Here is a 26,948-nt window from a genome sequence, read left to right as displayed (position 1 = left end):
TGTCTATTTTTGTACTAGTCGTTATCTTATGATAGGCCTTCCAGTTCTATTATTATGTACGGAGATGTCATTGAGTGAAATTACTGTCGTGTAGTTCATATCAAATTTCGCTTGCAGTAAAGATGTTTTTATCCACTTTATTGAATACGTTCGAACAAAACACTGAATTTTTTTTTTAAATATAGCTTTCTGCTTAAAATACTTTCAGGCCTTCTTCTGACCCTTCATATGCATTCGCACTTTATTTTCATGGTTATCAAGCCAGCGCAGTTAGCTACAAGATTTTCCTGCTGCTATTTTAATGTGCGTGTTTTGCTTGACTATTTGCCTAGTGGTTCATGCACCGGTTTATAAGTGCTGATAATAGTACTTATTTGTTGTTTTGTATGACACTTCACGTAATAGTCAGCTGTTCGTACCGCAGTAACGATATCTGGGGTACTTTTAATGAAACAGCACGTTTTATTTTCCTGTGTATTGAATTGAAAAAAAAAATGCTGCTCGCTCACAATAAATACCAGCACACTCAGCAGAAGTTTATGCATTTATACCCATCAAGCTTTTTTAAGTGTGCTAGTTCAGGTAGTCTAACGTAAGCACTCATCATTAGCCTCCAGGAGCTTCAACATGAACCTGCACTAAATGAAATAAAGGTTTGTGTGTTGCTCACTTCCCGTCGCCATTTCATCTGTAGACCTTCGGTTTAGCCTCCCTGCCCGCAGTACTGCATTTCATGCGGAACTGTGCCTCAGGTTTTTCGTTATTCTAATTAATGACGGCGTTCATGCTAGTCAATCTGCTGCCTTTGTACATTCTCTTCAGAACCCCTTTTATTCTTTTTCAAACTCTTCGGAACAGTGAGTTAGTGAGTGAGTGAGTGAGTGAGTGAGTGAGTGAGTGAGTGAGTGAGTGAGTGAGTGAGTGAGTGAGTGAGTGAGTGAGTGAGTGAGTGAGTGAGTGAGTGAGCGAGTGAGTGAGTGAGTGAGTGAGTGAACTTTATTAACTGCTCGGGGATCTTTTTCTTCGCCTCTTCAACCGAGGCTGACGAGCGATAGCACTAGTAGTGCCTCTTCAAGGCTTGAAGATGTGTTCTTGAACGTCGTTGTTAGTTTTAGATATTAGCGCCATTCGCGGCATCAGGCTAAGCTTTCTGCCTTGAAGGTTCATGTAAGCCACTGAATTTTACCTCAGCTTAGAGTGCTTAGCGAATTTTCTACTTTAAGCTCGCTTGCCGTACACCGGGTGTCCCAGCTAAACGTAAACAAGGTTTTAGAAAATAATGCGAGGCCGAGCCCAGTAAAACCCATTCAGAGCTTGTCAGTGTCACCTATGTTAATATGCTGCATTTTTTGTGCACCGAGATTAACTAAATCGTAAAACCTAATTGGCTGCTTTTTGATTAGAGCCTTGAAAGAAGAAGTGTTATCCCAGCTAAATTGAACCATGGGTTAAAAAATAAATTATGTGAGGTAAACCAGGGACACCAGTTGCATACAACTGCCGAACGCCTTCCGCACCACATGCTATGCTTTGTTTTGAAATTGCCCAATTAGCGAACTTTGGTATTTTTCTAATTTTAATAAATGTTCATTTTAGACCATGAATGTGGATGGGAAAGTTGGAGAGCACCTTTAGAAACCACCGTTCCATCAACTGCGATAAAGAAAGTCTCAAGCGTATCCTTTTTTTCAGGCTCAACAGAAAACCCGCGAAATACAAATTAGATCACGTCACTAGCGCATTGAGCACCAGGATGGTGGTTCTCTGAATCGTGATTTGAACGAACAAAATAAGCTGCGGCTGTGATTCGACAGTCCATTGCAGCGGCAGGCTAACATGTGATGGTTGGGGCTCGCTCACCCGCTCGCTGCTACTTGCACCGGCACGTGCGCCAGTTGGCTGATGCGGGCGAAGAAACCATTCCAGGTATATCGGCCTGCCGCTATAACAGGGCCGAAGAGACACGATCGCCGCTGATTTCTTACACTCAAACTATGACTGCGAGCACCACAATTGTGGCGCGCCGATGCGCTTGTTACGTGATTTTAATTGTATTTCGCGGACATTCTTTTGAGCCTGAAGAAAACATACAGGTGACGCTTTCTTTACCGCAATTAATGCAATGGGGGTGTTCGAAGGTGCTCTCCAGCTTTCCATTTGACATTTACGGTCTAAAGTTAATATTTAGCAAATTAGAAAAATTATTACAACACTACAATTGCTTTAAAGACAGTCTCCAAATGTTAAAGGATTCATCAACGGCGCATCCTGGTGTTCGCCGGAATAGCTGCGCACTATAGGGATCAGATTAAGAGCTGCTTGATTTAGAGAGGAATTTATATGTGAAAACCGGAATTGGTAGCATGCTTGAAAGCCTGTTGTTCGGAGTAGCAGGAGCTTATAGTGCGATAGCAGTGTATTCCGCATTGAGCAGAAAAGTAGGCGTTATTGCGTGTCACGAAAAGGTCGGATTTCTGTTAGGAGTCACATAATCTCATGACATCGCACAGGGTCACGTGACCTTGTGATGGCAGTAACGTGTTCATCAGTTTAGGAAGTTTCGTAGCCGTATTGGAAAGTGCTCTGGCAGATGTTAATTGGCAGCTTGTATGGCCGAACACTTATGACCGGCAGGGTGTTCTACGTCAGAAGACCATATCAGATATTTCTGAGTTAGCTGGTGTTAGTACATTTTTAACCTGATTCCACAGACGTTTATAAAAAGTTCCACTTATAGTGGAAGTTACGTGGAACAAGATTATGAGTGTGTGGATGTTATGCTGCAGCACTGTGACGACATCCATAGGCGCACCTCAGCCAGTCAGCCTTACAGAGGGTCGCAGAAGCAAGAAAAGCACTTTCGTTGGAAACGAAGAAAGTGATCATGTGGAATGGAACTTCTACCCCGGAAGGGGTGCTTATTATGTGTGATAGTTTAGAGCCTTTAGGTGACCTTCTTGTATCCAGTAGCATATATCCACCCTGAATTCAAAGCAAAGTCACCAATTGGCAATACGAAACCGTCCTTCTAGATAGATCTACTGACTAGCTCTACTATACATAGTCCTGCTTTTTAGTACTGGGCTAAAAATGAGGTCTACTAATTGGAAGCTAATTAAGATCACTTAGCAACAATGCATATATTCACATGGTAATTTCATCACATCAACTATTATGTATGCTTGAGCATTCCTTAAATTATTGGTTCGTTAAGAGGCTGAAGTAACCTGTAATGATGATATTAGAATCAGACGGGCTCTTTTACTTTTTCTTCACAGAGAATACTGTACAAGTTTCGAGATGAGCGACTGAGGAAGTTCACTGACTTTCTATCGTCCATACGTCCTATAAAAATGTCAGCTTTGGAGAACGTCTTTCAAAAGAACCTCCTTCAGCTCCGCACGAAGGAAATCGACCAGGCGTACCGCTTCAACATATTGGAGACAATTCTTGAAACGCTCTTCGGCGCATCTAGTTCTTTGGTAAGTATTCAGCTGCTGATAAAGTTTTTGTGTTGCAATATGCATCTTAATATCGCACCTGTTCTTGCCTTTCATCTGTTTGTGAGAACATACCTGAAAGAAGCCACAAACATTGGGCACAATCATGCGCGTTAAGGCCTTGATTCAGGCATCACGCATAAAAAAGCATTGCAAATATAACTTGCTTTTGCAATACAAAGAAAAATTGGCATCACAGCTGCCATGTGTCACGCCATACAAGTGAGGTGGTAGTGCGAGTTATCTGGGTCGTTCGTCCATAATACATGCACAAAGTGCTTGTAGCGGCAATTAGAAAACCAGCCTAGAACAAAAAAAAAAAAAAAAAAAAACGACAGATCTGAGTTGTGATCCTCAAACTTTGTTGCGACACTATCGAATGGATGCAAGACCAACCAAAGCTGGCAGAACAAAATGTCACGTCGGCGATTTTTAGTGTTGTACTTGCGTGGATACTAAAATTACAATATAAATATCAGGCAGCTGACATTGATAGGTCTGCGCCTGTTTATCTATTGGTAATGTGTATAATGAGAGAAAACAATGGAGGCATAGCGTTTTTGCTGCTTAGCAGCGCGCGCATGTTGACAGCAGATGACCCATCATCTTTTTTATGCATCAACACGTGAGGACTTTTTACCACTGAACTACGAGCAAACTTGTACTTTTATTGCAATAGCTACGAAAAAACATTATTAGAGGTACTAATTTGATAAAGTATTACAGGACCACTTATATTAAAATTGGTTTATTGTGCCTCTTTTTATTAGCTTGATTTTTTACTTAGCACTGCGCGGATTGCAATTGAAGGTTTCGTTGTGCAGCTCGTCAACACATCGTATTAGCTTATGTAAAGCGGCATAAAGCGCACGTTCAGTTCCGGTATATTCACCTGACTGGAGGCCAGAGGACTCAGTAGGTTCCACCAGTGTCCATAGCTTGCCCGAAGTGTGGAATAACACATCTGTAGATGCTGCAAAACGCGTGACCAGCATTGGTGACAGCCGTAGAAACGGCGATTCTCAGATACGAGTTTCCGTTGTTGCGTGTCTGATTAACGGTACAATGTCTAATGAGCATTGGTTTAATACTTCGGTGCTTGCTAATTGTATTCTGGAGTGTATGCTTGCTCACTTCATAATCAATTGCTGCAGTAAGCAGAACGTTTTTTTTTTATTTTGCGTTATGCAACAGTTCGTCTTTGCCGTCATTCGACTCCGCCGGCGTTGCTTTGATGAGCGAGTTTTAGTCTTGTGCACACTATAAGTTAGGGCCAAAATAACGGGAACCTTATTTTCACTGTCCTTTGAAAACGATCGTATAGGAAACTACATAAACTATTTATCAAATTAATGAATCTGATTTAGTAGGCTAGCTTTAGAGCACCCGTTCACCTATTTCGCCGAGGTTTTCCTGAATACGGCTGTAACAGCAGCTGTTAACTGGGGCAGCGTATTGAAATAAGCATCGAATTCACGGGACTCTTGGACTTCGAGTTGGACACCCTACTCCTAGGCCATGTGGGCACGTTTATACGTCTCAGTTAAAGCGGGGCTTCGTGCCTATGTGTACGGACTTTCGCATAATGTAGTATGTTACTACTGTGTGCTATTGCTGAATATGCGCGACCTGAAAGCAAAGTTAAAACCGAAGCGGTGGCGCACCTAATTCGCATTTGACTTAACCACGTAAAGTCAGTGTTTTTTTTTGTTTTTTTTTTGCTTTCAGATGATAATTGCTGCTTTTGGCACCGTGAGCTTCATAAACCCTGATGCAACTTTCAGCCCTGCTACTATGTTTTCTTGCGTCTACATGCTCACGATAATGGATTCCCTAGGGACAAGCGTGCCACATGTCCTTAGGATGAAGAGTCAGGTAAGTAAACTGGGCCTAACGTGAGATAGAGAAAATATTCTAGGAACAATGCTACGCTGCGTTGCTTTTCATGGCTCTAGCTTGACACCATGCTGGCAAAAAGTGCGCTAACACTCACAACTCCCTTATCACACATCTATTCAGATGACAGCAAAAAGAATAATAATGCTTATAACCTGATCAACTAAATTTTCGTTACGCCCCAAACGCCCCTAGTGATGTTCGAGGATTGGAATTGCCTTTTATTATGGGCGTCTTTAGGACAAGAGGGACAAGAGGTACTGCAGCGGCAAAGCACAAAATGCATGCCACAGGTATCTTTAGGCCGTCGTAGAGGGCAGTTTTGAGATTAACATATGCCAGCGCATCTACGCTAATGATATTATCTACGGCTCGAAGCCTATCCATGACATAATTCGGTGTCATGGCTTCTGCAGTTGCAATGCGAATGGAGAAAGCTTGAAACTTGCATAGCTTTATAACTTTTTCTTGATTGCACGGATAGCTACATAACAATCATTGCAACATGGCCGAAACTTCTGTAATAACTGAAACAGGTTCCATCGTAGAAGCGCATATCCTTCCGTAACATTTTTTCCATGAGCAGCGATCCACTTCACCAATCTCTGTACATGCCTCTGTAAATGCCTCTCTCTCAGTAACGAGAGGGACAGTTCTACAATATGGTCTGTCTCACCCATCGCAAAGCTCAATTATTGCACCGTCCCAAGGTTGCTTGTTCGGCGGTGACACAAAGAGTATGTCGAGAGAAATGCTTTGCGGCTGGCAATGAAGTGGCGTTTAGAGTGAAATTTAGGCGTTGTCGGGAGGCACACTACGCTATTTATTTAGAATGCAGAGAGCATACTTCACTGGCAGTGGAAGTAGGCAGTCGCTGGTAATGACCAGCTTTTTGAAAACTGAAGCGGTCTTGAGGGGGAGGGAGAGACCTCCTGAAAGTTTTGTCTCAATGGCAAATTGTTCAGATGCATAATTTCATTAAGGTATATTCCAAAGATGAAAACGTTCTGAGCAAGACCCCTCTCTTTTATTATCTATAATTGCTTAATTCGCTTAATGCACGCGTTAAGGTAAAAAAAATGAGGAGGACGCGCTAAAATACAAATAATGCGCTTCCAATTACGCTGCGTGCCGTGCACCATTTCAATCCAAGGGACTTTAGAAAGATGTTTTTTTTTTTCATGGTTTCTATGTCGCAACTGCGTTTAACGGCATCTGAAAATGTAACTGTTTTGAATAATATTTCAATCCCTGTGATCACCTCGTATATGCGCTCTTTAAGGCTTGTGTTTTTGAGTTAGAAACATTCAAGACGCGACTTGAGGAATACCGCATCAGAACATCGTTTTTGGTTACTGATCGATACTGCTAGTGAAAGCACCCTTAATGTTCACCCTATCAGCGTGTAGTTAAACACGAGTGTGAATTAGAACCCCACTGTGTATACTGAACTTTTTGTATTCCCGCGAGACCTTGGTGCAGCCGTGAAAGCAGAAACGTTTATACTTGATATTTGTAATAAACATCGTCCATATACAATCGATATAGAGGTAGAGGACCATGTGCAGGAAGATTAATTCTCAATTCAGACCAGTTTTCAGAAATCTAGAGTTGCGTTGACAAGTCCCAAGCCAAGATTTCGACCACCTATTTTAGGCTGAATTCTGCTGTCGCTTAGTTTTAGTACTTACACGTGTCCAGCTCTTTGACCGTTCAAGAGCATTCAAGAATTTATTGTCTGCATAAACTAACTGAAGTCGTCATCACAAGCCATCAAATCTGCTGTAAACATCAATATATTTTAGCATATATTTCAAACAATAAAATAAAATAGGTGGACACAGCTGCAAATAGGCAGAATTACCTGCATCAATGCATATTCCGTTTCGTTGTCTTTGTGTTCTTCCAAGGCATTTCGAAGCTGCAGAAGATTGGCTTCATTTTTTGAAGAAGAGGAACATTGCTCGGAGGAAGATGAAAGACTGTACGATCCTAAAGTTCCAAGTAAGGGTCGTAAAATTTGTACTGAGTGCTTCGATAAGCGCTAGAAAAGTGCAAAATGTAATACGCCGAATTAGACAATATTGTTTTCTAGTCGCAGGGGATGTGCGTTGTATCGAAACCTATGCAAAGTAAATAACGTAGTAATTAACGAATTGACTTTTAATAAATATTCGGGTAATGGAAATTGCTAGTCAGTAGCCACGCACAAAAACTTGTGCCAAATTATTTTGTGAAATTACGTCAAAGCCTTCCCGTAAAGCCTAGCGGCCCAATGTATCTTTTTACTGTTCCCGCACAAAACAGGTGTCGAGCGCATGAGGTGTGCAAAATGTCAGTGAAGCTTGAATATTATCTGACAGTGTTGTGTTATGATGCCTTCGGCGCCCAGTTTGCACTGCCATCACTATTCTGTTGCAAAATACAGTTTATTATGCTCTGAATACCCGGTACGAGAAATATCAGTGTTCTCTTTAAGACATCACAAAGATCATGGACGTTGAAAAGACAATACTACCATTAATTATGGAGCTTTAATTCAGTTTTGAAAAAGCGGGGTTCACTTACTTAGACCATGTCTTTTATTTCGGTCGCTGGCGACACACTAGCTATCTCGCAGTAGTTACGTACCTCTTGGTACTGCGATGTGTACCGGCTGTTTCAAGATATTGGATACGGAAGTTTATTTTAAAAGCTGGGGAAAAAGTTTGATGCGGTGTATGCAAATTAATTGAAAGACGTAAGAGGCATTAGGGTAAGATGAGAGAAAGAGCATGGATCCGCAATATGAACGAGAACTGAGCAAGGGAGACTCAGTTTGCAATCCAAAGCTTGACTGGCGAACTGAGGCTCCCCCTCAACCCTTGTTCAGTTCTCTTTTATACAAGGTAGGCATTATTGACAAAATAGAGTGCAAAATATAGTCGGGTAAATATCTTAAATGGACATGCAGGTACGTTTATTTTTTTTATTTTATGGCTAAAGGTTATTGAAAGCCATATTCTAAAGAAGTGATTGACAATAAAATTTATGAATCCCCAACGTGGGTTCTTATATCGGAAATGCAAAGGATACCTCTGACCTGCTTTAAGTGGTTGGCCAAGTCGATATAAACCTTAACTGCGCGTGGACAACGACGCCACATCTACGTTATAGGACGCATAGACTGCAAAAACTATTTCCTGCGTACAAAAACAACTCAAGAGACACTATTTATTTAGTGTGCATTGCGAAAGACCAAACCAACGGAGCTTTCAAAGTCTGCTGTATTGGTTCGTCAAAAAAAAAAAAAAAAAAAAAAAAAAAAAAAAAAAAAACTTTAAAACCCGAGGTGATGTTCAGTGCTGAAAGCTTTCAATTTCGCACTCAAATTAAGCGGCCCTAACCTATGCATAGAATTTGTAAGGTTTCACTTGTGTAGTGTGTTGATATTTTACCTACAGTTGGTTAAGTAAAAATGTCGACTACCCTGCACTTCTATCCGTCCAGCAGGCACCACGATGTCTTTCATCACTTACCAAAAGATACAAGTGCCCTACTTTGAAGCGGGCAGTAATTTTAGGTACTGCTGATTTCGCGTCAGGCGGAAGGCGGGCTACACGATGAAAATAGAAATAGGGGGAAAAAATTAAACACTTTGCTCATTCGATTCTACAAGGCCTACGCCGAGTATTATTAGTGGTTTGTGGGCAGGCCAACACTGATATCAAAGACGTTCGCCGCAAAAACGTCCCCAAACATTTTCATTTTTTTTTTCATTTGCTCAGGACAAAGCCTACGCCTAGCGCCGTAACAAACCCTAGCCGCCTTGAGCTGTCCACACTGCTTAATGTATCCTGGGTGGTCGCTTATTGCGCCGGCGGTTGAAAGAGTCAAGCCGTGGGCACCACGTTTATTTATTGTGTCCTAGCAGTATCATGGTAGCACCGAAACAACAAACATATTTATTTGGGGGAATGCATGGCCTACATAACCATGGCAGCTTGTTTTCGTAGGAGGTTTTGTCTCCTGATCTCGGACCACAGAGTGGCCGACCTGAAGAGAACTGTAGCTTTAAGAAGCCGCCAGAACAAATCGTAGGCAGACCGTTGGAAGTCAGAGGTGGGCGGAAGCTGGTTGCGCCATTCGGTAGCAATTCGTTAAGTGCGGATGTAACCCGATTTGATTAGGAAGATGGTGTGCTGTGGAAGGTGGTTAAGGCTGATGCTGTTTCCAGACAGTCAAAAGCTAATTTTGCAAACCATAGCATCTAAGAATGACATATCATTGCTGGCTGCATAGACTATCGCTTTGTGGAATATCGCGCTTGGGCAGAGCATGGCTCATGCCGATCATATTTGCAATCCTTCAGAAAAAAAAAAGAAAAAGAAAAGAAAAGAAAAAGGAAAAAGAAAAAAAAAGAAAAGAAAAGAAAAGAAGATTGAGCACGCATATAGTCGATGAAGACATGCTTTAATACGCGTACATGGAGTTGAGCAACTTTGTCAAGATTCTTTGCACCGGAATGTGAGGCAGAGAAAAATACATAACTGAAGATGGAATAAAAGTGATAGTCAACAATAGGTTTTCTGATTGTAATCTAAAATGTTCATCAGAAAACTTTTTTGAAGAAAGAAACAACGCACAATATCAGATTCTTAGCCTTAACAAGGCGCCTTTGTTGTTTTTTGCGTCATCTATATGCTTTGGAACTACTCTTCCTGCACAGTTGGCGAGATCAGAATAAAGGACTGCTCTTTCGCCTGGGCCAACAGGAATAGTGACGCGGACAGTCCGGTCTTGGCTGACATTAATCTGTCTATTAAGAGCGGTTCCCTGGTGGGAGTCGTCGGCACCGTGGGAAGCGGAAAGTCTTCGCTCCTTTCGGCTATTGTCGGAGACATGAGGCGCTTAGGCGGCTGTTTGACACGCAGCGTGAGTATCCAGTTGGTATAGCGGGCTAACACAACATTGAAAAATAATTTTGGTTTGCATCGGAACCCGACAGCCAGAGTCGCCTTCACGGATGACGAGTCTTATGTAGTACAGATTGTTGAGCAAAGCATTTGGAAGCTTATGTCAAAACATTTGTCTGGCTCAGCTGCACAAAACTTTTCTTGGCTTCCACTTGATCATTCGATGATAATTTCACTTGATCAAAATGTTTTCACGTGATAGCATTAAAGGGCTCGTTCACAACAAAATGTGTGGGACGATTTGGGCCACTAAAGTGCGATAAGGCGAAAGCCTCTGTTTGAAATTTCGCTGATTCCTGGGTTTACTGCATCTGCTTCTAAGGCTGTGTGGTGCGGTGTTCGAGGAAGCGCCAAATGAAACGCACCACACGGACACCTGAATCGGTATGACTAGATAGCGTAAGCTACCAGCCAAAATATAAAGCCCCGCTTTAACAAGCCTTATTAAGCGTGTTTACGTGGCCTAGGGGTTAATTGAATGCAACGGTCTTGGCAGGCTGATTCTGATAACATCCACCCATGTAAAAGGAGAGGCTCAGTTGGCAGCGCCTGTGAAACGATAGTGCCCTGTGATTGGCCGAGACCTCTATGACGGCATCCTCACCTCAGCCAATCACAGCGCCGCAAAAGCGTGACACTTTTGGTGACGACAACGATGAGCCATTAAAGGCTTTCGCCTTAATACCGGCGTTGTGAGCGAAAAATCACTTGCATGGAAAAACAGGCGATAGCTTGCAGCTGACGTCTCCGCGCACTGAGTGCATGTAGTGTTGCCTGACTTGGCGTTTGGCAGAAGCACCTAAGTCCGGCCTTCCTTTTCATATAGGTAGGAGATATCAGAATCAGGCTGCCAGGTCACCTCAATTCACGTAATTCATGTTACCCCTCAGTCGGGCTATGAATGTGGGCTGGCAGCACTACGCTATCGCGTTATACTATTAAAGGCGGAGCTTAAGTGTCCCCCATGGGATTTGTGCAGCATTTTACACTGTTGCAAAAAGTATGTTGTGATGCTGCAGGACAGTTAAAGCGGATTGTTTCGACAGACTCACATTCCTTGTATTACGCCTCGCCTCTTCGTTCACTAGACCTAGTTAGAGCATAACCATTAAAAGACGTTTCGAAGTTTTTTTGTAGATTTCAGTATGTTCTTATCTTATTTTGTCGAGGTTACCTTAGTTCCGGAAGGGCTTCTTGAAGTATCAGGCAGGAGGAGAGTTAGAATCAGAAGCTTAACAAATAGCTTTCCGCAACGGAGAATTTGGCTCTAATTAGTGTAGTGGAGATGTCACGAATATTATAGGGGAACGTGTGAAACGGCTTTGATAAAAAAAAAAACAAGAAAAATATTTTCGTGGTCAGCAAGAAGAGAAAAGACATTTACGGCAAGTGATATTCTGACACACGAAAGGAGGGAAACGTTCGAACAAGAGCCCAACATGGACGAAATTGAAAGATAAAAATCTCATGTACAATTTTTGGACGCTAAAGCAGCATCATGCTACTAGACACGTTACAGCGGAGAGGTTCGGATACATTTCAATCAGCTACGTAATAAAACTCCCAAGATTGAAACCGAGTCTTTTCATTACAAAATGCTTCGTAATTAGGAAATTTGGCATCTTTTGTGAGGACCGGTGGATCCCCGCAGAGCACACATTTACAGAGCTTGTAAAACATTAAAACATTTGTCTAAATAATTATTTAACTAATCAGGAACGATTACAGCGAAACATTGCATTAAGGGGAAATGCCCGCAACAAATCAGTAAATTTTGTCGATGACATGCGGTACGGAAATCCTCGGCTAACCTTCAGAAAGGAAGTTTTTTTAATAAAACCCACGCATGGGCGTATGTTCCTTAGGTTCGGTTTCAAGTTATGGCTCCCAAATTTCAATAAAGCGAGTTCAGGGTGAAACTCTTAGTTTTAAAACCCAACGGTGCCTTCGACCTTTAGCTCACAGTAAGTAAACAGGAGCAGGTGGCTGGGCAAAGCAGGTTAAGAACAGGATGTGTTTCGGTGAGGCCGCCCTTGGCTGCCAGAAAGCTGGGTTGTTTAAGGGTGCCCGCGCATTCTTAAGCCGATAGAAATAGTCGCTGGGCTTTCACACGAAGGTACAACTCGTAGGTGTTTCGGTGGAAGGGCTCGCATCTCGTTTTTGGGGCTAGGAAAGAATGTGCGGCCTGCACAGGACAGCCTCCTCTCTCAAACATTTGCGCTGAAGAGGAGGAGGATCGTCGTGACGTAGCTCTCTCTCTCTCTCTCTCTCTCTCTCTCTCTCCCCCCCCCCCCCTCCCTTCTTAGTAAGTACACGGCCGCGAAGGGCCCATCATTGAAATGCTGTTTAAGGCTGAAAAGATGTTGCGCACACTACATCTCACTTATTACTGTCTCACACTTGTGACGTCGCTCATCGCTGTTTTCTTGTTCCAGGGCACTATAGGTGTGGTACCACAAGGAAACAATGTAATGAACATGACTATAAGGGACAACATAACATTCGGAAAAAAATTTGATGAGGTGTATTACGACAATGTTTTGAACGCTTGCCAACTGGCTCGCGACATCAGCAGAATGCCAGCCGGTGACCTCACTGAAGCAGGAGACAAGGTACGTTAAGCCACGGGTCGAAATGGGGAGAAAGTTCACAATGTAACATTCAATAAGTATTCTTTTCTATTGAAATAGGGGCTGAAAGACAACGGTGTTATGTTCGAAATATGAGAAAGCCAAAACAATTTATACAGATTTTTATATGCACAACTACGTTATTTCTAAGCAATGTTTCTTCTGCTGTCGCTATACAACACCACTCACGGAACATGTTATTAGTACAATCTGAACAACGTGTATTGGGTATTTTACACCTTCGTGCCGGAGGCACAATGATGCGCCTGCCGCCTTAGCGGCTGAATCGTAGATGCCGATTACCAATACCAGCTTAAGTGTAAGTGATGTTTAGGACGCTGCAAAATTGGATATAACATATGGGGTGGTTCACGGGGGGGGGGGGGGGGGGGGGGGAGCGGTGATATGTGCCTTCCCACATCGAAGGAGGCTGCCACGTGATGTGGAGAGGAGAAGCCGCGCCTCACCCTCGCCGTCGCGCCGTAGCCAGGAGGGGAATGAGCGGGGATATGTGCCTTCCCACAAACACTACTCTTCGTTTGAGGTAATATTGGTAATATTATGGTTCGTGGTATGTGGTTATATTAACTTGGTATATAGGCTTAAATAGTATTCGTTTGTAGTTTTCAGGCGTTACTAGTTTTCGCTCTTATGGCTCTTACAGATACCACTTGGATGTATCTGCGCCGGAGTGCGCAGTGAAGGGAGTACGCTGTTTGTTATCCTGTCTTTATTAACTTAGTTTGTCGTGAAATTGCCTTTATGGAATACCTCATTCTTGACTAAAGTGTTGACCTCGTATTATGACGCTGCACGCTGAACAATTCCTGAAATATTTGTTACTAGACTAGTTTGAAGGTTTCTTAATTGCTGTAGTGCCATGAAAGACGAGAACTATGAGCTTATGAGACGTCTTAAGCATATTTTTACATTGTTTGTTTTTACCTTCCCTATACCTGAACTGACATGAATGTAAAAAAAAACATCTACAGAAATCGAAATATAGTATAGAAACAATCTCTTGATAAATATTTCAAAAACAATCACTTGACAAATATGACAAAACATAAAAGCGCAAAAATACAGAAAATGTATATCATCCTCAAAACCAAGTGCACCTGCCGCATTTCAACAAACAAGATAGATTGGAGGATGATAAAAGAAGGAACCCTATAACTCTGGCAATCATAGTGAAGCACATTATTTCGGGACGCTTACGTATCTGCTATATTTAGACCCCCTCTACGTCCCTCTACTGAACAACAACAACAAAAAAAAAAGGCTAGCTATTGCGGCTTGGTTTCATTAAGTGGGTTAGAGACGTATGGTGCGATTCCCGTTTTCTCCATCAGGAATTCACGCTCGTGCGGAAGCCGAATCGCAATCCTTAATCGTTGGCGGCATCCGAACTTGACGCTGAAAAATGTGGAAACGTGCCCGCACGAGTTTACACCTTGCATACCACGTCGTGTCGAAATAAAGCGCCATAGGAAATCAAGCTGCTCGTGCTCTTGCCTTATTTAAGTCGGTTACCAACTTCTTCACATGTTTTTCTGAGATAATAGGATGCCATGCTAGCTCCTATTCAAATGATTTTATACTGGATCTGGGGAGTCTCCCAGAGTGCACTGAGCTAACAAGTTTATCTTATTTGACATCAAATTTCTCGAAGCGAAGGCAAACTCAAAAACTAAATAGTCGATATGTTGTTTCGGAGGTAATGGAAGTGTAAGTTGCTCTCAATAGCGACTTGCATCAGAGCTCTGAAAGGCCCAAAAATCGCCTTGTACGCATGCGCAGCTCCTCATCTCAGTGTCCTAACAGGAACCGGTATAACCATTTAAAGAAAAATTGATTATGCACCCTGAATGTGCTTGGCAGTTTTAAAGTAAGCTACACACGAAACTAAAATTCAAAATCCTACGTGATTTTCGATACCAGTAAACAGCGCACCCACTCGTACAAGACAGAATAATGAACAGCGGTGAGTTCGACATGAACTGTCTTTCCAGAGACATTCATTGTGCCGAAAGTCAACCTTACTAGGGTTTGAGGTGACCTCAACGTTGCAGATAACCGTTCATAACAATAATGTAGTTGTTAACATGCTTTCCTGTGTATGTTCGAGCAGAAGCGCTTGGTATTCAGTGCTTGTTCACCCCAAGTGCCGACATAACAACTTTCCTGCATTATGTGTAATGTTTCAACAAATCGAGATCAGTGTATTTACTTGCCTCTACCTGCCGAATTATCTCTAGGGTACCTTTGAAACGACGTTTAGCAAAATCCATAAAATGATAATTCTTTTAACTCAGTATGTCGGTAAATCGAGGTCAACGCTGAAAACTATAGAAAGCGAAGCAATAGCTGCAGTATTATGAGACGGAGAGAGAACTGAATGGGTCAAGAAATCAGCTCGAGATAATGACACTCTAACTGAATGGTCAAGAATTGGTTCGGGCAGAACATGCAGTTCCAAGCCTAGGTAAGCTTTGGTTGCTAGCGGTAACTGCCTGGATTCGAAGAGAAAGCGAGCGTAGCAGGCCCATCAAGAATGCCGGTAATTTTTGGGAATAAGGTAGCCGGCGATGGTAGATGACAGATGTTAACTGAAGAAGTATGAGATAGGCTTTTGCCCTACACTGGATGGAGACAGGCTTTTGATAATCTTTTCGTTACAGCCAAATATTCGAACGTTTGTGGCGAATAGAGATTCAAATAGAGGAGGGACTTCATTGATGTGAACGAAAATATCAAGCAATCGTGATTTATAGCTTCGCTTTGCATGGCGATCAAAATAACATTTTCTGAAGGGAATATATTAAACATAATTTTTGTTGCAAATATACAGGGTGAAATGTTGAGTGGAGGACAGAAGCAGCGCGTTGCCCTTGCACGAGCTGTGTACTCTCGAAGCGACATTTACCTGCTGGACGACCCTACCAGCTCGCAAGACAGTCGGGTGGCCCTAAGCATCTTCGAAAATGTCGTCGGCCGTGCCGGCATGCTTAATGACAAGGTAAAACATGTTCTGGCAAAAATGTGTGTTTCGATAGACGCGCATACAAATTTCTTTTATGATACCGACTGCACGACGTTCAATGAGCTTATGCCTATACGATGAAAACGTGTAGAACATACTTGCACATTACCGTACAGTGCCAAGCACGTGTGTAAATATATCAGGAAATGTATTTGCTTTGGTACATGGTTAGCAATATTTATATGTCTAAAGGCCTGTCCTAGGAGCTGGACAGATACATTTATGCGTGGTTATTTTTATCTCCTTTCAAGCTGTATATTATTCCCAGGTGCCGATTTAGACCTAAGTATGTATCAAACACAGTGAAAGCGTTTTTTTTTTTTTTTTGGTTTCACAATTCACAGATGTAAGCAGAGGCCTTGCCAAAAGTGAAAAGCGAATCTTGTTTAACATGCGAAATATGTTTCTTTAATAGTTTCCGATTATTCTTCTCGCATGAAGGCTAGTGTAATGAAAGGCATACAAAAGCTAAGCACACAAGAAGATGCGCATGTCGAGTGTGACTGGCTTGTGTTCCTCTTGTGAGTAAGTGTACTCATTACGAAAACAGAAAATGCGGTACATTTCAGAATGGAACTTGCTGGGCTCGAATCAGGAATCTATCCTGATGCCAATGACTGGTCGTGAAGTGCGCATATATGATGCTGGCAAAAACACCTTTCTGAACAGCTATGACTGGGGAAGCAGTAGTTAAATAAAAACCCGGAGTTGTGCGGCTCAGTAAACGAGGGCGAAAAGCTAGTAACATAGAGTCTAAGTTGCAGATTCTTTGTACATTCATACACAATTGAGCAATATCACGGATGATTGCTGCGACAGTTTGAATGCCCCGCAGAACCTTAACGTAAGTTAGCTCGGCGCTTAGTTTTAAGAACAAAGGCACAATTTAGCCAATGTACGCTTCACAAATTAGCTGTTTTTTTTTCTTAAGCTTGAAAAACTTGATTGATAGCAGCATTGTTAGCAAATCACGCCAACACATGTGCAATCATTGTGCCTCTATGTCGATCGGAGATAGTCGCATAAGCGAAGTCGGCCTCTTATCTCCATTTGGCACTTTTTCAGCACCATTCACAGAGCAGGAGTTTTTATGTAATGTAGACTTGAGTGGATGCAAGTTGGGATAGAGGTTAGTGGGTAATAGTGTTTGTATTTCTTGCAGTTTTAATGGGGAGAAATGTCGTACCGCTATTGACAGAGTGTCTTCTCTACCTGCTTTACTGGGTTTAGCACGCTAGCATTAAATTCTTTCAAGATACACTGAAAATTGCTCTTATGTAATGACAAATTTGATCGCAGCCGGATATGCACCTTCAAAACCAAGACTAATTAAAAATCAGGTCTCGTATCTGCTGTCACAGAGGTTTGCTATGTTGGCGCCCTGACAAACAGTAACAACGGCCGAGTGCTGTTCAGTGCGGTTTACTATTAAAATTATATACACTTCCAGAATGCATTAGAGCTTAGGAGAGCTGCATATGTCTAATTCTCTGACTGTCTTTTCAACCGACCAGGGTAATTTCACCGCTCATAGCTTACCTTGTACGTAGCAGCACAGTGCAGTTGAAGCGAGTATGGATGAAGTTGTGCATATATAATATTTCGAAGTGGCGGTTGGCTGAACTAATTTATTTACTCGGCTTGTGGGACGTCGCAGAACGGTCACCTTCTCTCTCTGTAAAAGGGTCATTAGCTGGCACCTTTATTCACGGTGACTGACTTTCTTTGTCATTTCTTGTTTTACTAGCTGCCTTGAGAAAACTTTAAAAGGAGACCAACATGTGCAGCTAAATGTTGGGCGTCTATAATCGACAGCATTCCCTTGAAATTTGCTAGTTTGGGGGAAGTATAAAGAACCTGAATAAATAATCGCATAGACAGAAGTATCACAATATGCACTCTGCGTAACGCATGGAGTTTTGCACCGACAGGTGAGATTATCCTCCCCTACTTCAAGCTCTAATCTGTGATTGAATGATTCCTTACTATACAGATTTGTACTTTAGGGTGACACGCAGACATAAACGATTGATCATATTCTTAGAAAAAGAGCGCATTGCCTCGTTACTGATGCTACCAAACATTTTGTGCTTATTTGAGAATAATTATGAGTCTTTTTATCGGTTCCTTCACTGTGTCTACTACGTTCACATAGTATTCTTCATGCTAATGTTTTCCGCTTGCATTTTCGGCTTTCCAGACTCGGATACTGGTTACAAACAACACACGGCTGCCACTATGCATCGACCAGTGGGTACTGATGCACGAAAAGACGGCCCTCTCTTTTCGTGACCTGAGCGAACTGAAAGAACATCCTGAAGCCCCTATGAAGTTGTTCGAGGAGAAAAGTCCTTCACGCTCGCCTAAAAGAAGGAAGAGCTTAAGGTTAGACATAGAGCCGGCAGAGTGAATAAGGGACGAATTGGTGGCCTTTTTATAGAACATCCTTTTCGCGTTTGCAAGGTGCTGAGCTTGGTCCCAGGTACAATCGGGTAGCCACCGGCTTTCCAGTAAAATGATTTCCCATGGTTTGGTGATCGGCTCTTTTGCAGGGATATATTTGGGGCAACGGTCCCGGAGAAAAATTCTTCTACTGAAACGAAACGTTGGCCTTGTGGTAGGGAGTCCGACTCGCATTCGGAACACTTGATTGAAGACCCAGTGTCACAAGATACCGACAGGGGTTTGAATCCGAGCAACTTTCCCACTGCATAATATTTTACCCGTTTTGAGTTAAATATTTAAGAAAGAGGTTTTGCACCAAACCCTTTCTTCAATTGAAAATCCATCCACGGAGGACCGACATCCGCCCTGTTCGGTAAAGACCACTTTGGCCAGTTTGAAGTCCGGGGTTACGGGATATGAAGGCGAAGGTTTTTTCAATGTTATGCCCCCTAGAAATTCGTGCACAATGCCAGGCAGCAGCTTTCACTTCGTTGAGAAAACTGGTGTGTATCCAATCAGCCGCGGCAGTCGAAGAACAGACAGTGTCATCAATTAAAATTTGTAATGTGCACGGATTGCTTTCCATGGCTGCGACTGGTGTAATTATATTCGAGAAGCTTCAAGACCTGGTGATTTGAACAGAGATAAGCGCATGACGTCTGTAAGTATTATTTCTGAAAATGATCCAGTGTCGCTGGTGCCTCGCTGTACTTTTCAGACATGGCGAGCAGCTCTTGATGGAGGATGATGAATCCTTACGGGTAGTCAAGGAAGAAGGAATGACACCAAAGAAGGTGAGAAATATCAAGGCATAGTATGGGGGCTTTCATTCGGTGATGGAATGATATTCTTCCTAACTGTGCGATTCGCGGAAATTCCAGCTAGCAGGCGAATACCTCTAAGAAGACCCAGTCGTTCCGATGAAACGTTTCCGAGGGTGACGGCCTCTCCTTTGTACCACTCTGCTCCTCAGTTATTCTACTGAAACGCCTTGGAATGACCAGCCACATGAGCTGCACTTCCAGATGTTTGATTGAAGATATCGCCTATCATGTACGGCAAGCCGCGCGTCCAAGCGTTACTTAGACGCAAGCATACCTATCAAAAATACACTGTAGTAATCCCGATCGCCATCAGCTCGCGCGCCAACCCGAAGAGGTAGACGAAGTGGAGCCGGAGCCTTGTTAGCACTGCACCGTTGATTCGAACGCTGCCCTCGTCGCCTTGGTTTGCGGACGTTGCTTACGGTCTTGGTACCCCAAGAAACACCTTACACTTGGTGGAGGTATCTCGGTCGTCACCCCAGTCCTCCTCGCAAATTTCACCCTGGAACTTCGAGACCGCACGCTACCGCCTTCGGTCACAACCATGCAGGACGCTTCCAGCCAACCATCGGCGCCCATCCCTGCCACTCCTACCGCCATCTTCTGTCCCGGGGCACAACGCCCCCGTGACCCACCTTTCTTCAGTGGTACCGACGACCATGACGTCGACGACTGGCTGGCCTCTTTCGAGCGCGTCAGCACTTACAACCGGTGGGACGATTCCATCAAACTGAGCAACGTCCTCTTCTACCTCACGGACGTGGCGAATCTGTGGTTTCGAAACCACGAAGCCGATCTTCCGACATGGTCTATCTTCAAGAAGAACTTCGCGGATGTCTTCGGCCGTCCTGCGGTACGTAAACTCCGTGCCGAACAACGCCTCCATGCACGGCTTCAACTTCCCGAGGAAACGTTTACCAGCTACATTGAGAACGTGGTTGACCTCTGCAAGCGGGTCAATCCGTCTATGCCCGAGCACGAAAGAGTCACCCATGTTCTAAAAGGTCTCACTGATGATGCGTACTATATGATGTCGGCCAGGGACCCTACTTCCGTATCCGACATTATAACCCTGTGCCAGAGGTTTGACGAGCTACGAAAGCAACGCGCTTCTACGCGGCGGGCTGCCGCACCTGCCGGCATTGCTGGCTTGGCACTGGCTACGCCGTCTCCGGAAAAGTCTCAATTAATGCAGAATATCCAAGACTTCATCCGCGAAGAAGTTGCACGCCAGCTGTCCCTCCTCCATCCAGTTCAGCCGACCGTCTGCACTTCGCAATTAGCACCAGCCAACGCGCCATCCATCTCGCCGGCTATCCGCCATGTTATCGAGGAGAAAGTCGCCGAAGCGCTGCCTTCTAGTGTTCCCATCGCTCCTGTGCAAGCCCCACTCACTTACGCTCAAGTAACCGCTGGAACGCGCGGTCCGCTTCCTACATCGTCTTACCAGAACGGCCCTACATTTTATGTTCCACCTCGTTTCATGGCCCTTCAGTCTCCAATCCCTCGACAGCGACGCCGCATTACGAACCCATGGCGAACCGCCGACAATCGCCCAATTTGCTATGCTTGCGGGCTCCCGGGTCACGTCGCTCGCCTTTGCCGTCAGCGCCCGCTTCATCCTGAGAACACAGCCCGTCAGTACCACTACGATCCCGAGCCGCCCTTGAGCAACGTCTCTTCTGGATCATCTCCACCTCGGGCTCAGTACTCAACACGCCGTTCGCCTTCGCCTCGCCGACGTTCCATTTCGCCAATGCTCCGGCGACAGGGCACTACACAAGGGGAAAACTAAATGCCGCAGTTCCGGAGGCAAGAACTGCGCGTTTGACGAACTCGTTAAGTCCTCCGCCTCCTCCCGCCAACGTCATTGAAGTGTTCGTAGAAGGTTTTCCCGTTCTTGCGCTGGTGGATACAGCTGCTGCCGTTTCCGTAATTAGTGATGCCCTTCGCCGCAAAATTCGCAAGGTCACGACGCCGCTTTCTGCCTTTTCGCTTCGTACTGCCAGTTCTGAGCGCATCACCCCAGTGGCAGCGTGCACGGTACGAGTTTGCATCAAAGACATTACGTATCTCGTCGAGATGGTGGTGCTTTACGACTGCTCCCACGACATCATCCTCGGCTACGACTTTCTGTCGACTCACAGTGCTGTGATTGATTGTGCCCGTGCTGAAGTTGAGCTTTCCCCTGTGTGTAATGTTTCCCTGTGTGACCCGCCTGTGCGCCCTGCTAAACTCCTTGTAGCTGCAGACACCGACATTCCTCCCTTTTCTTCTGTTCTCGTTCCCCTTATTTCGACATCTACCCTCCCTAGTCCTGTTCTCTTTACGCCCAAAGTCGCCTCCGCCCACCATAACCGCCTCCTTCTTCCTTTCGCCGTTCTAACGATTTCTGATGGCAGCTGTGTCATCTATGCTTCCAACCCTTTTTCCTGCCCAACGGCTCTTCTTCGCGGCGAGCTGGACCCTGATCGCACTTACATGTTCTCCGAACCTGAAGTTTTTCCTCACGTCGCTGCCCTGACGTCTTGTGCTGCTACGAGTGATGAGCTTCCTGTCGACGCCCTTCATCGAGCTATCGCGACCGACCTTCCGTCCGCCCAACGGGACCAAATAGTCGCCCTCCTTCAGCGCTTCAGTGCATCTTTTGATGTGTCCCAGCCTTCCTTGGGCCGCGCCTTGACCGTTTCTCATGCAATTGACACTGGTCCTCATGCTCCCATGCGGCAGCGACCATATCGCGTGTCGCCCACTGAGCGCCGCGTCATTCGTGACAATGTCGCCGATATGCTTCAACGGGGCATCATACGACCATCTCATAGCCCTTGGGCCTCCCCCGTAGTGTTGGTGACGAAGAAAGATGGCACGATCCGCTTCTGTGTGGACTACCGGCGTCTGAATAAGATAACCCGCAAAGATGTTTACCCACTACCACGAATTGATGACTCGCTAGATTGTTTGCAAGGAGCGGAGTTCTTTTCGTCGCTAGATTTGCGCTCTGGCTATTGGCAAGTACCGCTGGCTTCTGCTGACCGCCCGAAAACAGCCTTCATCACTCCCGATGGCTTGTATGAATTCAATGTGATGCCGTTCGGACTGTGCAACGCCCCCGCCACCTTCGAGAGAATGATGGATAACATTCTCAGTGGGCTCAAATGGGAAACGTGTCTTTGTTATCTAGACGACATTGTCGTTTTCTCGAAAGATTTCCCTTCCCACCTTCTGCGCCTTCAGCGTGTGCTTACGTGCCTTACTGAAGCCGGCCTACAGCTCAACTTGAAGAAATGTCACTTTGCCGCTACCAAGCTCACAATACTTGGTCATGTCATATCCAAGGATGGCGTTCTACCGGATCCTACCAAACTTCGTGCCGTCGCAGACTTCCCCAAGCCCACAACCTTGAAAGAACTTCGCAGTTTTCTCGGTCTATGTTCGTATTTCCGCCGTTTTATCCGCAACTTCGCCAGTATCATCGCCCCTTTAACGCAACTTCTCGCCGGAGGCCCGAACCTCTCCTCTTGGTCACCAGCCTGTGATGCTGCGTTCAGTACACTACGCCGTCTACTGGTCTCTCCCCCTATACTCCGCCATTTTGACCCTGCCTGCTCGACCGAAATACACACTGATGCAAGTGGCGTAGGTCTGGGCGCTGTTCTTGCTCAACGGAAACCTGGATATACCGAGTATGTCGTCGCGTACGCTAGCCGTACCCTCACGAAAGCGGAATCGAACTATTCTGTGACCGAAAAAGTGTCTGGCCATCATATGGGCCATTACCAAGTTTCGTCCTTATATTTACGGTCGCCCATTCTACGTTGTTACCGACCATCACGCGCTCTGTTGGCTATCCTCCCTCAAAGACCCCTCCGGCCGCCTCGCCCGCTGGGCGTTACGTCTTCAGGAGTACGATATCCACGTCATCTATCGATCTGGACGCAAGCACACCGACGCTGATGCCCTTTCCCGTTCACCGCTTCCTAACGACTCGACGGCTGGCTTCGTTTGTGCCTACGATATGTCGCCGCTCAACATTACCAACATGAAATCTGAGCAGCAGAAGGATCCATGGATATCCTCCCTCTTAAAATACCTGTCTACGCCCGCAGAGCTGTCTCCGTCACGTGCACTTCGTCGTCAGGCCCTCCACTTCGCCACTCGTGATGGACTTTTATACCGCCGCAATTACCATCCTACAGGGCGAAAGTGGCTTCTCGTGATTCCGCGACATCTCCGTGCTGAAATCTGCGCCTCTTTCCACGCCGATCCCCAATGCGGCCATGCAGGTGTCATGAAAACCTATTCTCGACTACGTATGAGATATTACTGGCGCGGCATGTACCGCTTCATTCGTCAGTACATCCGATCCTGTACCGCCTGCCAACGTCGCAAGAATCCATCCCCTCAGCCAGCCGCTCCGTTGCAGCCATTGCCTTGCCCCAGCCGCCCTTTTGACCGTGTCGGTATCGATCTGTATGGTCCGCTTCCGACAACGTCGGCTAACAACCGCTGGGTCATCGTAGCCGTTGACCACCTAACCCGTTACGTGGAAACATCGGCCTTGCAGTCTGCCACCGCACGGGATGTTGCTTCGTTCATTCTGCATCGCCTCGTTCTTCGTCACGGCGCACCGAAAGAATTGATCAGTGACCGCGGACGTGCGTTTCTTTCCGACACTGTAGAAGCCCTCCTCAAACAGTGCCAGATCATTCACCGGAGCACCACAGCGTATCACCCCCAAACGAACGGCATGACTGAGCGATTTAATCGCACTCTCAGTGACATGCTAGCCATGTACGTTGATAGCGCTCACTCTAATTGGGACCAAGTGCTGCCTTTCGTAACGTACGCCTACAATACGGCTACGCAGACTACGACTGGGTTCTCCCCCTTCTTTCTTTTATATGGTCGTGAACCCACGTCCACCATGGATACCATCCTGCCCTACCACCCCGACGCTTCAGAGACCACTCTACTGTCTGAAGCGCACACATTTGCCGAAGAATGCCGACAATTGGCGCGCTCCTTCACAACGGGGAACCAGGCTCAACAAAAGCATAACCGGGACCCTACAAATCCAGCGCCTTCATATCCCTCAGGTGCCCTCGTTTGGCTCTGGGTGCCTTCCTCTGCACCCGGCCTCTCATCCAAACTCTTATCGCGCTATCATGGACCTTACCGCATTCTCGAACAATCTTCTCCCGTAAATTACGTAGTAGAGCCCTTGAACCCATCTCCAGATCATCGCCGCCGCGGCCGAGAAACTGTATATGTCGACCGCCTCAAGCCGTATTATGATCCCCCTACCCTTTCCTCACCATGAGTCGCCAGGATGGCTCCTTTTCCACCGGGGGGTATTGTAGTAATCCCGATCGCCATCAGCTCGCGCGCCAACCCGAAGAGGTAGACGAAGTGGAGCCGGAGCCTTGTTAGCACTGCACCGTTGATTCGAACGCTGCCCTCGTCGCCTTGGTTTGCGGACGTTGCTTACGGTCTTGGTACCCCAAGAAACACCTTACAACATAAAGAAACGTCTCGGTCAAAAATGTACAGCACAGGATGTCTGCTTGTAAGCCCTTCAACAGGTCCTATTCAAGCATTTCTGAAATACCCAAGCTCGAGAAGGGTGAAGACAAAATGTTCTGTCACGTGCGAGATTGCGAGAGCTGACAATGTGCAGTTGGCACTGCTAGAGTGTTTAGAAGGAAACCCATTAGGCAATTTACCTTCGACAAAGACTTCGCTTGTCTTAAATACTGCCAAAATGATAATAAGTTGCAATTAAAAACCTTCTTTTATGTTAAAAAGAACTCGGTATAAAGCATTTGCCAAGGAAAATAAACAGAGCGCTGTTCGTGTGAGTCCCGCATATGCTCAAAGTTTACTACGGATAACAATTTATCGGGTTGGCGTTGAGCTTTATCAGCTGCTGCTTTACCGTTGCGTTGGCCTCGCATGCTGGAAAGACGGTGTTTGGTCTCCTGCGCAGCTGGTTGGCCATTGGTAAAACATTCGGCTTCCCTGGCCCAGTGCACGTCTTAACTAGCGTGAACTTCTAGGCTGAATATGAGTCCTTGATTCCACCTTGGTTTTCTTGGTGGATTTCGGTAGATGTCGTTGCGAAATAAAATCATCATCATCATCACGGCTGATTGAGAATTTTTGATAAGATAATTGTAATAGGAATAGGATGTACCTAGATATTGAAAAAAAAAGCTCTATGTTGCTTGGGCATACTGTGGAGCAGATGTTGTGCAAGTAAAGAAACAATTTTGCGCTTTCTTTACGGTATACTCGGGATTGTGAAGAAAATACAGAAGATTCTGGTGTACCTGTACTGCTTCCTCTGATTTTGCTGTGTTCTGGGGAACGCTTTTTCAGGAAATTAGACCGCTTGCAATTAGCAAAAGAAATGACAAAGCGCAGTTCGGGAAGGAGCATGGGAAGAGCTATTCCATTTCACAATGGTCCTGCAAGCTGCTGTAAAGTGTCATGCCTCTCTGTGCGGGAGGGAAGCCTCGATGTCAGGGTCGAGCTCGTCACTAATAAGTGGGCAATTTACTGTCTTGAAACATTCTTTAACGCTGTCAGCGATAGCCACGTGTCGGAATATAGTAGAGCAGTTAGGGACGAAAGCACAATTCATGGTGATCGTAAGTTGAGCAAACGTCTGAGTGCAATTGCTGGGACCTATGTCTTCAATAAAAAAGCTGCTGTCTGCAGCTTTTCACTTCCTGATGGGTAAAAAATTGCCATTAATAAATGAGGAAACAATTGCCCTATCCTCAAACACGGTAGCAAACAGGTTTTTTAGAACTTACAGTTCACGTTCCCGAATTTCTGCCATGACCTTAACATAGCGCATTCTGCAGGACTTTCTGGAGGTCATCATCGCATACTTCAGATACTCAGGCGTGTGGGCACCGCTTGCGTTGTTGTGCTTCGGAGGCAGTGCCATGTTCGTTGTCGGTCAGCTGCTTTCCCTCAAAGCATGGGCTCTGATGCATATAGACAGCACCGCTGAGAAAGGATCTTCTGGTCAAGAAATTGTTGAATGGCTGGCTCTGTTCTGCATTGGAGATGGTGAGTAGGATATATTCACTAACTAAACAAGCTTTTCCGGTCGTTATATCTGCCTGGGTCAGTGGGTCGCGAAGCCTCCTAATTTTGACATGCTATTATGATTATGTTGGCGCAGTATTGAATGTGTACGCATAACATGAGGTGGGCAGGATGAGGACGAGCAATAGGCAAATTTTCAAATGATTTCTGGTTATCGCTTGCTTGATTTGAATAACATTGTCGTCCGGCAGTGATTTAAACCTTTTAGTTAAAAAAAAAATTCATACTTTCAGCGCTGTTAGCGACCTGTTGACGTGGAAAAGCCTGCTAGCGGAAGCTAAAAGAAAACTTTGACGCATTAATATGAACAAAATGGCACGAGGGAAACGTAGAAGGAGAGGTACATTTCAGCAGCTAGCATGGGCGATGCACACTTTATGTACTAAAACCGGAGAGGGCGCTATTTTTAGAGGTCCCGAGATTTCGTCCACCTGAGGTTCTCTATTAATTGGCACTGACATTGCACAGAACACAGAGCCTTGCTTTTTAATTACAGCAAAAAGCGGTCGTCGCGGCCAGGATTCCGTCTAACCTCT

General features: G+C 45.1%; 1 protein-coding gene across 1 annotated transcript in view; it reads left to right on the top strand.

Annotated features, from left to right (window-relative positions):
- Positions 1 to 26,948, top strand: part of LOC146208933 (multidrug resistance protein mrp-7-like) — a 112,921-nt gene that overhangs the window by 56,670 nt on the left and 29,303 nt on the right. The window contains exons 9-17 of the mRNA XM_084579547.1: positions 3,279 to 3,482; positions 5,229 to 5,375; positions 7,307 to 7,400; positions 10,105 to 10,310; positions 12,787 to 12,963; positions 15,833 to 16,000; positions 18,225 to 18,409; positions 19,188 to 19,263; positions 26,163 to 26,373. Of these exons, the coding sequence (XP_084435673.1) occupies positions 3,279 to 3,482; positions 5,229 to 5,375; positions 7,307 to 7,400; positions 10,105 to 10,310; positions 12,787 to 12,963; positions 15,833 to 16,000; positions 18,225 to 18,409; positions 19,188 to 19,263; positions 26,163 to 26,373 (1,468 nt within the window). The remainder of the gene's footprint in view (positions 1 to 3,278; positions 3,483 to 5,228; positions 5,376 to 7,306; positions 7,401 to 10,104; positions 10,311 to 12,786; positions 12,964 to 15,832; positions 16,001 to 18,224; positions 18,410 to 19,187; positions 19,264 to 26,162; positions 26,374 to 26,948) is intronic.

This window comes from Amblyomma maculatum, chromosome 1, assembly GCF_055883805.1.
Source record: "Amblyomma maculatum isolate TAMU_Amacu chromosome 1, ASM5588380v1, whole genome shotgun sequence".
In the NCBI taxonomy this organism is placed as follows: Eukaryota; Metazoa; Arthropoda; class Arachnida; order Ixodida; family Ixodidae; genus Amblyomma; species Amblyomma maculatum.
The sequence above is the reverse complement of the archived record's forward strand: the minus strand, read 5'-3'. Positions and strand labels throughout refer to the sequence as shown.